This window comes from Phalangium opilio, unplaced genomic scaffold (genome assembly GCF_054372755.1).
Source record: "Phalangium opilio isolate 3A_F unplaced genomic scaffold, DU_Popi_V2 ptg000031l_1, whole genome shotgun sequence".
NCBI lineage: Eukaryota > Metazoa > Arthropoda > Arachnida > Opiliones > Phalangiidae > Phalangium > Phalangium opilio.
This window is the reverse complement of record NW_028324158.1, coordinates 10,084,928-10,101,292: the sequence shown is the minus strand read 5'-3', so window position 1 is coordinate 10,101,292 and position 16,365 is coordinate 10,084,928. Positions and strand designations below refer to the sequence as shown.

Sequence of the window (16,365 nt, the reverse complement as noted above, 5' to 3'; positions counted from 1 at the left end):
GGCTTATCGTTTTCGCGAGATTTCGATGATAGTAACGTCATGAGGACAACAAATGGGTTGATTAAAGGAAAAGTGGAACGTTTGCCAAGAAACAAAGCGATACAATCCTTCCAGGGCATTCCTTACGCTAAACCACCACTCGGCCAATTGCGTTTTAAACACCCATTACCAGCGGAACCGTGGAACGGTGTACTTGACGCGACCAAATTGGGTTTTTCGTGTTACCAAAGGAACTACAATTACCTTAAATCCGTACCTGGGTTTGATCGGTTACTACCAACAACAGAGTTAAACGAGGATTGTTTGACTCTTAATGTTTATGTGCCATCGCCCAAACCAAAGAATCAATCAGTCATGGTATTTATCCATGGGGGATTTTTCGCAATTAGTGGTTCATCCGCGCCATTTCACCAAGGAAAGTATCTAGCAGCTGAAGAAGGAATTATTGTTGTCACCTTAAATTACAGGTAGGCCTAAAGGTATATTATTTAAATGCTAAGCTACGACATCGTGTCCCCTTTGGTAAGGTACGCCAAAACTTGAAATGGTCCTATAAAGTTTAGTTTGAAAATCTGTGCGCAAATGTATCCAAGGTAATCTTACCTAATTGTGTTAAATAGAATAGCCTCTTTGGGTTTTATGTACTTGAACCATCCCGATATCGACGCTAATTGCGGTTTAATGGATCAACTACTCGCCTTAAAATGGATTAACCAAAATATTGGTTTCTTCGGTGGTAATCCCCAAGAAGTGACCTTATTCGGACAAAGCTCCGGTGCCATGACTATAGGCCTCCATATGATGTCACCATTATCGAGCGGCCTCTTCAAAAGAGCTATTCTACAAAGCGGAACTCCACTGATTGATTATATTATAATGGACAAGGATGAAAGTGAAAAACTAACCTTTGAGGTAAAAGCAATTAAAGCATTAACTTCTTGGTGTATTTTAAATGTTTTCTAACTTTCCCGTACAACGTGAGAGTATAATCGAGGGGTGAGACGATCGTTTTTTAATTGAATAACAGCATTAATAATTTATGCAGATTTTTCTACATTAATATACTAACAATTTACCTTCAAAACTAATAACCACAGTGATGCTTTTTAATTTACAGATGGCGCAAAACCTCAACTGCTCGCTGTCTACCAACGCCGATGACCTGGTCCAATGTCTAAGAAACGCACAACCAAATCAACTGATAGATAATGAACCCAAAAGAAAACTCTTACCTTTAGTTTTCAAGATAATCGTCGACGGGAAGTTTGTAGTTGAAAATCCTGTTGAAAATGTAGAGAAATTACGCAAAATGGAAGTGATGACCGGCTTCACGCGTGATGAAGGAACGTTATTTTTGCCTCTGTATCAAGTATTGGTTTTCCTGCCTCTATTCGATAAGATTGGTCCTTACCACCGTGATTTCATCGGTGGAATAAGGTTTTACATGGATAAGCAATGTGAAGTCTTATTTAAGGCTATAGAACTACTTTACACAGACTGGGATAATTTCAACACAACCGAAGGTAAGATAACAAGTAATTGCGGGTAACAGATGGATTATATTAACTTTCTTCCTTTAATAATGAAGCCAATTTGGAGAGTGCCAAAACAACCGTGCTTGATTACGTTTTCAAATGTCCACATAAAGAATTTACTGAATTTTATTCTTCAATTGGAAGTGCCGTTTACTCTTACCTATTCAATTACCGCGCTGAAGCCGTTGACTACGTCAAATGGATTGGAGTTCCGCATACCGAGGAACTACGCTACCTAATGGGTGAAGTCACCACAATGGACAAGTACTCTGAAGAAGACAGACAATTAGCTTTCAGAATTATGCGATATTGGGCGAATTTTGCCAGAACCGGGTAAGGTCAATGTGATATAGTCATTGTTGATCATGGGTTCAACTCTCGCTTAAATTTAAGAAATCCCAACATCTCACCGGAAGGAAATGAGGCTAAGAATCTGATTAATTGGCCGAAATTTAATGACAATAATGAAATCTTAATATTGGAACCAAATTCGAAAAAAACGGTAAAACAAACAGATTCCAAGGAATGCAGATTTTGGAAGTTGACGTATCCCCAGTTGAAGGAATTTAAGAAACGGAACACGTGCCCAGAATATTGAAAAAATACTTTATGAATCTTACCATAAGTCAACGTTGCCTTGTCTTGTTGAAAAATTACATTTAATTAATAATTATTTGTTTCTGTAGCTAACTAGATGTTATTAATGGTATATGTACATATTATAATCAAAATTTCCTTAATATTTTCATTGTGAATTCAATAAATCTTTAGTGCAACTAAACTTTATTAAATCGTATTTTGAAGTTGTTAAATGACCTTCCCCATAACGTCAACTGGACCCTATACACCCATCTTTACTATTTTGCGAATAGTAACCAATTGTTACAAAAGTGAATTATCGATTTTCAATTTTGATAGAATTCTTTAAAATATAACAATGTTTCCTTCTGAACAGTAAGTAATGATTAAAACGATTAAAGACCTTGAGATTCCATTTAGTTAAAGAATGTATATTCTTAATGGGAAATAGTTATAAAGAAAAAACCTTGGAGCCATGTGGACCACGTGATTACTTATTCGGTCAATTTCCCTCGATAATTGATCAATTAAACCAATCAAAATGTAAGTACTTCGATGTTTGATTAGATGTTTATTTTATTTAACAACTTCGAAGGCTCTACCTTTAATAAATTCTCAATTCTAAAAGTTTGGGAAAACATGTTAGGCTTTGTTTGTTTGCTATATCTGATTTCGCGAGATAGAAAGATCTTGTTTATAAATAAGGATATAAAAATAATTACGTTCGATCCTAACTCTAATAAATTAAAATTCAGCTAAAATAATTGTAATAAAAGTTGGGAAAATTAAAAATAAAAAAAAACTCGAGTAAGTAAAATCTTTTATATAGATCAAATATCTTAAAAAAATTTGAAGGTCGAATTAAAGTATCGTTTCCATCAAGTGAATTTCTTGATAAATTCGAATTTTTAATTTACTATTTTACGAGGTTAGAATAAGTAATCATTTCAAATAATTATATTCTAAAATGTCGTCATGAAACCTTTTAATATACTTACACAGACAGATTCTAAATTAGCATTTTAGAAAATTGTAGTCTGTGATTTTAATCATATAGGTTTAGTAATTAAGTTTTCCCTACGCGTTATTGTATATTTCGTAGATCATGCTATGTATGGGCTATGTATAGTTTATAACTAATATTAACTACAGCATACATGGAAATAAACGAAGAAAAATTATAAAATTACATTGTGGAAATATATTTTAAATAAAATCTAACTCTGCAGGGCAAAAGATTCAGAAGGCTATTTACTCATTTACAACGAAAGAAAGGATCAATATCCGCATAGATAAAACGAATTTTGTGGGGATAATGGGTTCCTTCTTATAATGTAATTGAGTAAAATTAATATATGTTAATATATACCATTGCAACGTGATTTGTCAAGATGTTAGTTATAAAATCCTCGAAAACTCCTTAATGTGTCGCGACTCACCTTTCAGGTGTTCAAATTATAATATACCCTCTAAATTATAAAAAAATACATTTTTTTCCGTGTTACTTGATCTACAATTACAACTCATTAACGCTGATAATGGATGTGCAAAGGAAATAGTAAGATTTAACTTTCAATGTCTATTTTGTAAATTTTTCAAGGGTACACCCAAGAGGTTTTTTTTCTCTCTTGTAAAAAAATTTGAGGGTAGCATAAGCAAAAAATGTTTCGTCAAAATGTTTTTCAACGAATAATTAAAATGCAATTTAAAAAAGAAAAACTGTAGAAAAAAAATTTAGCACCCAAGTTTACCTTGATTAACTAAATGAAATCAAACAATTAACACGAACTGAAATTAACATTGACTTAATTGCTCAAAGTTGTAACGTACCCGACACACTTAGACGTACCATAGAAAGTTGTACCCTTGTTGTAGTGTAATTACCTTGCGATTTCACGTCTAAATGGTCCACTTACACTTTACCATACGCAAGTTAAGGAAAAATTATATTTAATTTCTCGTTTTACTTCAGGTTTGGGCTCTGGTCAAAGGTTGTTTCAAGTAATTGAAGCTGGGACAAAATTCAATCTACACACTCGGTGTACAAGAACACAGTTCGTTAATCGTGGCACTATGTAAGAAATATCACTTGTACTGAAAGCTGAGAAGAATGAATACGTAATGACGCTGGTACGTTATTTCAAGATCGAATTGAAGATTAAGACAATGCACGTAAGACACGCGGTATTCGATATAACATGTTATCAAAAACTGATCATTAACCTTGGGAAGGTAACGGAAAAAGCATTTGCACGGCATAGCTTCTCTCACTTGATCTCAGAAACATCCAAAGGAAAGGGTGAAGCGATGAACAGTCAAGTACTGACTCTGGTGTTGTTATTCGCCGTTTTATACCAATTGACAAACGTATCGTGCTACGGTACTCGATCTCATATTCGTGACATTTTCACCGTAAGAACAACAAAAGGTTACGTTAGAGGCAAAATTGTCGATCAACCCAGAGGCAAGAAAGTGCTATCTTTTCTCGGTATTCCATATGGTAAGGCACCGATTGGTAGACTCCGTTTTAAACACCCTTTACCGGCGGATCCCTGGTATGGAATTCTTAATTGCACCGCGTACGGAGCGTCTTGCTATCAAAAAAATTTCTACTACTTCAAGGATTTTCCAGGGTTTGACCGTTTGAACCCCAAGACGCGTTTTAGTGAGGATTGTTTAACCCTTAATGTCTTCGTTCCCATACCCTACCCAACGACAAGATCCGTTATGATTTTCATCCATGGTGGTGGATTCGCTATCGGTGGGACATCTGCGACTTTATATGATGGACAATATCTTGCTGCCACAGAAAATATCATAGTTGTCACCGTGAATTACAGGTACGAGAAAATTGGTTGTTTGTTTTATTTATTTATTTTTTGATGCAAGTTAAAATTAATTGTTCTGTTGACGTTGTGGATCTAATTTTTAGTTAATTGGAGGGTGATTACAATTTCTCTCCATGCCAGGTTTTATATAATTGGTTTCTCATAGGAACATTTTCATAATTGAGCCCTTAACCCCGATAATTCCTTATATAAAATATTGACAAAACTGAGGTTTAAGATATTGAAATTTGTTGAATAATTTCAAGTTCTTTTTTGTGGGTAGCTACGGAACGTGCTTCTTCTATACACGATTTTAATATTAGCTTTATAATTATCCTACAATAAATACTTTCAGTTAGATTTAATATTCTGTAATAAACGACATGGCAAAATAATTATTATATAACTAACCATATTCTAAATCCAGTTTTATATAATCTACTTAGAATATCAAGGTTGACCTGTAGAGATTCGCCTTGAAATGAATTAATTTAGGCCTATTACGCTAATCAGGCATTAAAGATTCAACTAACGTTTTATTCATTATTTTAGACTGGCTTCGTTGGGTTTTCTATACGTTAATCATCCAGAAATGGATACTAACTGCGGTCTCATGGATCAACTTCTGGCATTAAAATGGGTTAATCAGAATATCGGTTACTTCGGGGGCGATCCTCAAGAAGTGACTTTATTCGGCCAGAGTGCTGGGGCGATTAGCATCGGATATCACATGGTGTCACCGCTAACAGTTGGTCTTTTCAAAAGAGTGATTTTACAAAGCGGATCGCCGATAATCGACTGGATTTTACAGACAAAATCCGATAGTGAAGAACTAGCGGTCGAAGTAAGTTATTGATAATTCTCGCTTGGGTAATTAACAATTAGCTTTAATTAATTATTCATGAAAGAAAATTTGACTGGCATCTTTCCTAAATATCAAGGTAATAACTCGATTTTTCTCTTTTCAGACTGGTAGAAATTTGAACTGTTTCCAGTACACAAACCGAAACTCACTAGTCAAATGTTTGAAGACAGTTCATCCTAAAGATCTGGTCAACAAGGAACCAAAGAGGAAACTACTTCCGTTCATTTTTAGGCCAATAATAGATCAAAAATATATATTGGAGGATCCCATCGAAGGTGCTAAGACTGGAAGAAATTTTCGAAATATGGACGTCATGATAGGTTCAGTACGAGACGAAGGAACACTATTTTTGATGTTATATCATCCTCTGGTCTTCGTACCATTGGTGGACAGAATCGCACCCTACCATGAAGAATTCGTGGGAGCTATCAAGTTTTTCTTACCAAAAGAATGCGGCGTTTTTTACAAGGCAGTCGAGCAACTTTACACCGATTGGGAGAATTTCAACAATACAGAATGTAAGCATAATCATAAGTTTATAAGATATGTTTCATATATGACACTTCGTAATGCTTGAGACTTACAACTCGAGCTAGTTCGAGAACGACAAGCAAGAATTTACTACACTCGGTTAATTTTGTAGTCCATCTAGTCCTATTTATTCTGTTCTAAGCCCTTGACAGCGCCTCACCAGGCGTCGCTTTACCTCGAATCTATGATCTATCTCACTCACTTCATGACAAGCTCCAGTTTGTAACCAGAAATTAACAAACTTATGGGGAACATATCTTATGAACTTATGGTATAATTAAAATAAGAGTTCCACGTTCATATTAGATTTCCATAAAAAGGTATTTAAGTTTAAATTAACCTCAAGCACGTGGGTAGGACTGTTAGAGATGTTAAGTATACTAAAACTTCACGACAATCTGGATCTATACTTTTTCCACGTAGAGATTTTTAATTAAAGCTAAACCTCTCTATTATAATTTACCTTCAACAAAGACGTGACAGCATGCAGTTCGCAAGCTGCAGAAGCTATCATTTATCTCAAACAAACTCGTGAGAAGAAATATTAGACACTAGATAGAAGGACATTATCGACGCTTTACAACGGTCTCTATTAATTTAACATTAAAACACGTATACCAATTTGCGAAGGTGGTTAATTGACCCTACACGTTTCAGTCCCTATTTTTAATCGAGTTTGATCAAAGCGGGAGCCAGCTTTCGTTAAGGGAGGAGGCAAATGTTGTTTAGCAGTACGTGCCAGTCCACACCGATGTGATTAGATTTCCTAATGAAGTTGGCAGTCTGACACTGACTTGGATCATATTTAAGACGAAACGTACAATGTGAATATTTTATTCTGAATTAGCATCACGTTTAAATATAGTTAATTTGCATCAACAACTTCAAGGTTTATTGAATATTAATAGACTAGTTGAAAACGGTAAATACTTAATTTGAAGATAATTGGAATTTAATTCAAGGATATTGTTAATTTTAACTTCGTTTAAGAACGAGTAAAAATATTTCGCAATTAAAAAGAACAATTTCTATGATTTACAACTATGTTTTCAACAAGTCTATCATCGGATATTGAAAGAAAAACTAAATTCAGAGCATTAGGGAGAGGTTTTTTTTATAACTTGTAATTACATATCGGTAATTACACGCCCAAAGGGATTTTCACTATAATATTACTTATAGACATGATAAGAATGTCAGAGATATTGCTAAAAACATAAATTTATAAGATACGTTCCATAAGTACAACACTTACAGATCGAGCTAGTTCGAGAACGACAAGCGAGAATTGAAGTCCTACACTTGGTGGTCCATCTCCCCCTATTTACTGTCTGTACTAAGCCTTTGACAGCCCCGCCTCAACAGGCGTCGTTTTACCCTGAATCTATGACCTACTTCAATCACTTCATGACAAGCTCCAGTTTCTAAGTTACCAGTGACAAACTTATGGAAGGAACATATCTTATGAACTAGTGGTAAAATCAGTAATAAATAAAAAAAACTTTTCCCATTTCAATTCTAGCGACATTGAATAGCTCCGTAACAACTATAAATGATTATCTCTTCAAATGTCCGCAAAAAAAGCTATCGGATCTGTATTCTTCAATGGGAAATAACGTTTATTCTTACTTCTTCCCTTACCGAACACCGGAAATGGATTTTGTCAAATGGTTAGGAGTTCCGCATACCGAAGAGTTACGCTACGTATTGGGAGAAGTTACGACTCTAAAGAAATATTCCGAAAAAGATAAAAAATTCGCCTTCAGATTGATGAGATATTGGGCCAATTTTGCAAGAACGGGGTAAGACAAAAGAGTTCAAATTATTATCATGTATAGTTGGATAAAAACTTCTTACAAATCCTGCAAACCGCGATAGTCGATTAGGATTCTTGCATATCAAGGTTATTCTAAATTTAATTTAAGCACTGTTTAAAGCAATGGGAATACCGTACTTATTTTAATTGCGTTTCTTTTCGCTTGTATTTTAATTTTTCAGTAATCCAAATATCTCGCCACCAAGAACGAGGAACAATGGCACCAAATTAATTCACTGGCCGAAATTTAATTCAAATCGCGAGGTTCTCATTTTGGAACCGCAATCGGACCGAACATTTCGACACATGGACTCCAAAAGATGCACATTTTGGGAGAATTTCCCGACGTTGAAAGAAGCCAGCAGGAAGAATAGGTGCCCGACAAGACTCTAATGATAATAATAATAATAGCACTGTATATATCATTGTATTTTAAGATAAAAAAACTCCATCGCGGTTACTTCCAAGTGATATTGGTTAAGGGGATTATAAAGACCCTAATTTTGAGTTGATCAACTAATTAACCGTAGATAATTAGATACTCTTACATACGCTAACCGTGGCGCTAGTTACCTATATATACCGAGTGGCCTTCTACGCTTCTTGTAAAACTGTACCAGAATATGTTTCCAATCTCTTTATACTCCCTTTAATTCTCATTATATTCTCCTTTTAATTCTCATTATATTCTCCTTTTAATTCTCATTATATTCTCCTTTTAATTCTCATTATATCATCATTGTCTATTCAACCAGTAATACCATACCACCAACTTAATCAATCCCACAATACCTTGCGAGTCGAGGAGGGAATTTCAATGTATATACTAAAATATTTGGTTTTTTTTTTGGTATTTTTGTCTTTCATTTTCCAATTTACTTAAATCTAAGTGGTCATTCGTAAAACACTCTAAACATAAAAATTACGATCCTAGAGTCAAAGTATCACAGTAAATTTTTTTAAACTCAAAATAGCCACTGAACATGGGTCCTACCACCATTTTTGCCACACGAAATAAAAAACAAGTTTTCTTTTTTTAATGTAGAGTTAATTATTTTATTTTTCTGGCGTTTACCTTCGATTAGAATTTATATTTCTGTTGTTTAACCTCGATGAACTAAAAGCGTAAAAAAAACAGACAAGTTCATTCTTTCTTAACCTTCTTAAACATAATTTTGATAGTCAATTATTTACTATTTATGTTCGTAACACTGCGACGAAAACATTCACAGGATGGGCATTCTACTACAAATTTACCATATCTAATTTACTAGAGATGCTAGGCCTAGTTAAATAATGCGTTAAACTTTTAATTAAAATTCAAAAATCATATTTTCAATTCTTAATTTCAATGGCAAATTATCCGTAACAAGTTTTTAATGCCATGTCTAAGGCCTCGGTAATGAGACTAAAAACCTTGAAATCTTCAAGGAATAGTAACAAACAAGAACATTTAAGAGAGGGTTAATCTCAGATACCTGATTCATTCGATCTCAGGGCGTCCGATCGGTAGGGGTTATCGAAATGGGTTTTCTTCAAGCGGTATGGTTTGCTGTTTATATTATATACTTCATAACAATCGTACCATTACCAATATGGTGTCAAATTAGTTTTGAAAGTGATATAGTTAAAACTTCAAACGGTTACATTAGAGGCAAAACGCTTGATATAAATTCGATAGGAAAAAAGGTATTATCGTTTCGCGGCATACCGTATGGTAAAGCTCCGATTGGTAACCTACGTTTCAAACACCCATTACCGGCGGACCCATGGGACGAAGTTCTAAATGCTACGGAATACGGTCCTACTTGTTATCAAAAGAACTTCTATTACTTCAAAAATCTACCGGGGTTTGACCGTTTGAACCCAAAGACGAAATTCAGTGAAGATTGCTTAACCCTAAATGTTTTCGTGCCTGTGCCATATCCAAAGACAAGCGCCGTTATGGTATTTGTTCACGGTGGAGGATTTGCAATTGGCGGTACATCGGGTGTTATGTACGATGGACAGTACCTCGCAGCCCAAGAGAATGTAATTGTGGTTTCCATGAATTACAGGTAAGGTGACCTTCGTCACTACTTTTGAGTTGGTGAGATGTGATTGGCATTAGACCATGGAGGCTAGGCAAAAATTTAGATTCCTCATAGGAAAAATAGGCTTTTATAGGAGAAAAAAGTGGTTTTATGGGAAAATATAGGACATTTTTCAAAAATGGTCATGTATTTTGGCTTAAACTAGGTAGAAAAATCTCAACAAAATAGATTGGTTTTTACTTTGAAAAGAGTAACTTCGGTGTGTAGTAAAATGTGATCTCGATAAAAGAGCAAAATTTGGATAAATTTGATTCTAACTATACGAAAACTTCAACAAAGTCAAAAATATAGGATATTATAGGACCTTTCATGAAATTATAGGATAATATAGAACAGGTTCAAAAATATAGGATTTCTTTGGAATTATATAGCTGGGTTCCCTGTTAGACCCTTCGATTTAATTACTAACCACAATTTTCACAAATTATTCACGCAGAATAGCGTCTTTGGGGTTTCTTTACGTGAACCACCCTGAAATGGACGCAAATTGCGGTCTTATGGATCAGGTATTAGCCCTAAAATGGATCAATGAAAACATTGGAAACTTCGGCGGCAATCCCGAAGAAGTGACTCTATTTGGTCAGAGTGCCGGCGCAATTAGTATTGGATACCATTTGGTATCACCCCTTACTAAAGGATTATTCAACAAAGCCATACTTCAAAGTGGATCACCATTCCTTGAATGGATCTTACAGGACAAAGAAGAAAACGAAGAATTCGCGGTCGAAGTAAGTACTTCTTTTAAGCGAAAAATAACATATTTTCGCGAGTACTCGATTTTGAAAACAAGCTTCTTGTTAACCTTGAAAAGAGTGTGCGTGAGAAGTATTCTTAATTAGTCTGGTATACTGTTTTCCATTAAAACTGGATTCCTCTTTCAATTCAAGATCACACGAAGTAGTTTGCCTTTGCGATATGTTTAAACATATCTAAATGTTCTTACAGACTGGCAAAAACCTGAACTGTCAACAGCACACGGATCCAAATTTCTTAGTGAAATGCTTAAAAAACATCAACCCCGAAAAGCTCGTTAATAAGGAACCGAAACGAAGGCTGATGCCTTTCATCTTCAAGCCAGTAATCGATGGGAAATTTTTAGTGGAAGATCCACTTATCAGTGCCAAGAATGGAAATCATTTCAAAAACATAAGCATCATGATTGGTACCGTTCGTGATGAATCGACCTGGTTCTTGGCTCTATATCACCCACTGATTTTCTTGCCACTTGTGGACCGAATAGCTCCGTATCACAATGAAGTTATGGACGTCATGAGGTTTTACTTGCCAAATCAATGCGAATCTTTCTACAAATCGGTAGAGAATCTCTACACAGATTGGGACAATTACAACAAAACTCAAAGTAAGCATATAGCACCACTTTTCAAGACGTTAGGACTAAATAAAATCATTTCATAAATGATACCTCGGAATTACAACCTATTTTGCATTGTTGAACCTTCAATTAATCCAATTAAAAACCAAAATTACAGCAAATTTGAAAATAGCGGTGAAATGCATGAACGATTACGTTTTCACATGCCCACAAAAACACTTCTCCGAATTCTACTCTTCAAATGGGAACGATGTTTACGGATATCATTTCACGTATCGTTCACCTTCAATTGACTTTGTCAAATGGTTGGGAGTTCCTCATACTGAAGAATTGCGATACTTAATGGGAGAAGTCGCGGCTCAGAAGAAATTTTCCGAAAAAGAAAAACAATTTTCGTTTAGACTTACAAGATATTGGGCTAATTTTGCTCGAACCGGGTAAGTTCAAAGAAAAACCTTCACCCTTACCTCGACCGTTCTTAATCTAAAAATATTGATATTTCTATTTCAGAAATCCTAACTTGTCACCATCTACGGCGTCGAACAAAGCTTTGAAAATGATTCGTTGGCCGAAATTTAACTTGAATAGTGAAATTCTCGTATTAGAACCGCAGTCAAATGAAACCTTACGGTTAACGGATACCAAAGAGTGCACGTTTTGGAAAAATTACCCCCAAATCAGAGAAAACAGCAAGCAAAATAAGTGTTCAACAAAACTTAAGCTTAGAGGCTGATTTTGAAACATTTTATACACTAACTCCACCTTGAAGGAGAGAAGGATGGAGTTGAAATCTCCATACCTATAACGTTGCCTCCGTAGCCCCTGATACTGAAGTCCTCCCAGCATCCTCAGCGTTTAGGTAGGGTCGACAGTACGGAATCGTAAAGGACGCCCCCTCTGTCTTAAAAATCGAAGCTAGCTCTTATTCAAATACAATGGCGCTACGCGGCAGCACTTAACAATCGCCTACCGAGGGGTAGGGGAGTGCGAGAGGTACACTAACAGCAAACTAATAAAGTGTATTACAAAATTTAAACACTGATTTGAATTGAAACATTTCCTACACTAACCTGTATTCGTTGTCATAAAAGAACACTATCAAAGATTTAATTACCTTTCTTGGCGTCGACTGCGATTGTAAACAAGTTAATTGATAAATAAAAACTTGAATATATCGTATATTTATTTGCTAAACTTTAGTAATGGTTTATTCCTCGCCTAGGGGGAGAGACGTAATTGCGTCTTTACATTCCTATCTTTACAGTTGTATTCTTGGCAAATACCAGCAGAACTTAGTCTCTCTCAGATTTCAAATAATTCAATCTAACACTGAATAGATGATTTAACTAGCCAATAAGGTTTGAGTTAACGATAGACTAGGAGTCAAATGTCTTCCGAATCCTATATAATAAACAACCCAAAACTTGATAACAAATTTACGAAATTCAAAGTTTTACCTAAAGGCGAAGTTTTTATTTTTGGTATTAGATAAAAAGGAGTAATATGACCTTCAAACTATCTTACTAAATAAAGGGATACTTAAAAGAAATTTGCTTAAATAAATATACTGATAACCCTAACTACCAAACTTTATAAAATAATAAAGCAACTGGAAAACATTAAATTTTGAGAGAAATTAAATCAGTTGGGTTGCCCCAATTTTTAAACTAATTTAGTACAGAACGATTGGCAATCAACGGGCTACAATTTCTGTGTTAAATGTGTTTTAAGTAATCCTTTCAATGGTTGAATGACTCTCTACATGGCTGCCCCTGAAGGCTTAAACTATATAAAAAGTTATTTAACCCAACCTTGAATCTCAAATCATTAATCCGTGATAGGGTTTTCGTATTAACTAATATAAGGAAAGTATACTCTTTATACAAAATTAACAATAAAAGTTCGTTATAAAGTAAAAGGTATAGGCTGCAGTAGCAATATCTATTTCTTGAATTAGTTTCTGTCAAGGTTGAAAATGCCGTGGTAAGACGTGCCAAAGTTTCCTCACAACGTTGCATAACTTGGAGTCTTGTCAGTCCAAAATGTGGCAGCGGTTCGGGTTGCCGGCTTTCGTTCTGCTCGGGATTTTTCAAGTAGTACTTAATCGTGGTACTTGGCGGGTTTATGTCAAGCCAACGGTACCACCTTACGTTCCGCCAGTGTCATCGTGCATCTCACGAATCGAAGACGGGTACTTGAAGGGTTCAATTCTGTACAGTTCAACCGGAAAGCCTGTGGAGTCATACCGCGGTATACCCTACGCTGTACCACCACTTGGACGAATGAGATTCAAGAATGCAGTACCGTTTGGGCCATGGAACGGTTACTTAGACGCGACGAGTTACGGCAAATCATGCGAGCAAAAACCTTATGTTGTGTTTCGCGGAGTGCCGGGACTGGACAGATTCATCCCAACGACGGGTTTCAGCGAGGATTGTTTGACTTTGAACGTATTTGTTCCAAATCCAAGACCCATTAACGCCCCAGTTATGGTGTTCATACACGGTGGAGGATTCTCCATCGGTAGTACGTCAGTTGTATATTTCGATGGCTCGGAACTGGCCGGTGTTGAAAATGTCATTGTTGTTTCCATGAATTATAGGTGATGAGTGATGTTTAAGTTCGAAATAATTGTATTTATATTGCGCCCCTATTTCTAGGTTAGCGTCTCTGGGTTTCTTAAATTTGGACCATCCCGACGTTGACCCAAATTGCGGTTTAATGGACCAATTACTGGCATTGAAATGGGTTAAGAGGAATATTAAGAGATTCGGAGGAAATCCCAATGAGATTACGTTGTTCGGGAACAGTGCGGGGGCCATTAGTGTTGGATGGCACATGTTGTCACCTTTGTCCAGAGGACTCTTCAAACGAGGTATCATGGAAAGCGGTACGGCTTTCAGCGAATATTTCATTGCGCAGAAAGATGAAAACATTCAACTGGCGCATCAGGTGGGTGCAATTAATAATGGTTTACACTGTTGTTCTGAGCCACAATTATAAGTTTGACATGGTTATGGAGTAATTACCGTCTTAACTAAGGCTTAAATACTTCATTATTCTGCAAGCAAGGCTATTTTATATTTTTGGTCGCCATTTTCCAAGATGGCGGCGGATTGAAAATCTTCCTTATTGAGTTGATATCACTTTAAATTAACCTCCCGGCAGAACCAGTTTCATATTCCTACGTAAAGCGGTTTGCATTGGGCAGGGCATTGTTTTTATTTAAACATAAAATCTATAAAAACAAACACGAACCTGTTATTGTTATTAAGGAACAACGACTTAACGATTTCAAGTTAATGATTGACAATTAGACATTACCATTAGTCGTTATTTGTTTGACAACGTTTAGACTTAAATATTTTTTTCAGACAGGTCGGAATCTTAATTGTTCCAACACCTCGAACAACGACGCATTACTTCGCTGTTTAAGGAATGCTGACGCCACTACTCTAATTGCTAACGAACCCATAAAGAGGTTTATGCCATTCATATTTAAACCAGTTATAGACGGAAAGTTTTTCACCGAACATCCATGGACTACGTATCACGAGAACAAAAGGGTCATGAACTACGACGTCCTGATGGGAACCGTCAAAAACGAGGGGATGTTATTCCAGTGTATGGTGTACCCATTGGTCTACGCGCCACTTTTCAACGTAGCGGGGCCGTATCACGAAGAATTTGTTAAAATCATCAAGTTTTATTTGCCAAGTCAGTGCGATTCTTTGCACAAAAGCGTGGAAAGGTTGTACACAGACTGGAGAAATTATAACAATACAAACAGTAAGCTAATGGTAATGAAAAGTAATGCGAATGAAGGTGTCAAAGGCCATTTCAGAGTTAACCTATCCTTGAAGTCCATTATCCCAGTGGTTTAAATTAAGATTATTATCCCTGTCTTGAAGGTCATAGGGTTATTCCCAAGGTTACGGGCAGGTCCATGGTTATGACATTTTAAGCAAAAACTACCTTTCTATAGGTACACTTCAGAGTGGCGACGATTTAATGTCGGATTTCTGGTTTAACTGTCCCACGGAAATGGCCCTAGACATGTACACGAAATCAGGATCGAGAGTTTACAACTACTATTTCACACATCGTTCTCGGAATATCGATTACGTTAAGTGGTTAGGAACGCCACATACTGAAGAACTAAGGTTAAAGAGAAATAAATACTCCAAATTATGAAGACCTCATTTAAATCTAGGAGTGTTACAATATTGTAATTAAATTTGAGCAGGTATTTAATGGGAGAAGTTACGAGAGAGTCAAAATACGATGAGGAAGATAAGGCTTTTGCTTATAGTTTAATGCGTTACTGGGCTAATTTTGCTAGAACTGGGTGAGTACAAGTCAATTCTATAAGCGTAATGAAATTCTGATCAGATCAATATTATTTTCTGAACAGTGATCCAAATATATCACCGATCGGTTCAAAAAGTATCGAATCAAAAACTACGTGGCCTCGATACACGCAACAGAATAAATCAGTGTTCGTGTTAAAACCAGGGAATAACAAGGAAATTTTTCAGAGATTCAGAACTGAACGTTGCGCGTTTTGGATCGAAAAATACCCTGAATATAAGAGATCAAAACCAGGCGCATGTCCCAAAATATAACGCTGAAAATGCACGAATCATTAGCAAAAGAAGGCTTCGCGTAATTAATATGTTATTTATCATTTTCACGTCACGCGGTATCTGCTAGCATATTTAATTTTACTTTTTTCGCTTTTCCAAACTTGGCAAACGTTTCCTAAACATCCATTATGGAAATGGT

General features: G+C 35.8%; 3 protein-coding genes and 1 pseudogene across 3 annotated transcripts; all 4 read left to right on the top strand.

Annotated features, from left to right (window-relative positions):
* The first annotated feature begins 39 nt into the window (after positions 1–39).
* LOC149690539 (uncharacterized) lies at positions 40–9,194 on the top strand. The gene is made up of 11 exons (XM_089870516.1): positions 40–467; positions 621–912; positions 1,118–1,523; positions 1,589–1,868; positions 1,929–2,037; positions 4,087–4,105; positions 4,216–4,954; positions 5,495–5,786; positions 5,911–6,325; positions 7,861–8,140; positions 8,337–9,194. The coding sequence occupies exons 1-11, from the start codon at positions 40–42 to the stop codon at positions 8,545–8,547; spliced, it is 3,471 nt and encodes a 1,156-aa protein (XP_089726642.1). The 3' UTR covers positions 8,548–9,194.
* Positions 9,195–9,678: 484 nt separating this feature from the next.
* On the top strand, positions 9,679–12,313 carry LOC149690538 (acetylcholinesterase-like). Its single transcript, XM_089870515.1, has 5 exons — positions 9,679–10,211; positions 10,684–10,975; positions 11,193–11,607; positions 11,738–12,017; positions 12,091–12,313. The coding sequence occupies exons 1-5, from the start codon at positions 9,679–9,681 to the stop codon at positions 12,311–12,313; spliced, it is 1,743 nt and encodes a 580-aa protein (XP_089726641.1).
* Positions 12,314–13,514: 1,201 nt separating this feature from the next.
* Positions 13,515–14,612, top strand: LOC149690537 (acetylcholinesterase pseudogene; annotated as a pseudogene).
* Positions 14,591–16,205, top strand: LOC149690536 (acetylcholinesterase-like). The gene is made up of 5 exons (XM_089870514.1): positions 14,591–14,601; positions 15,017–15,369; positions 15,566–15,743; positions 15,827–15,928; positions 15,995–16,205. The coding sequence occupies exons 1-5, from the start codon at positions 14,591–14,593 to the stop codon at positions 16,203–16,205; spliced, it is 855 nt and encodes a 284-aa protein (XP_089726640.1).
* Positions 16,206–16,365: the final 160 nt, after the last annotated feature.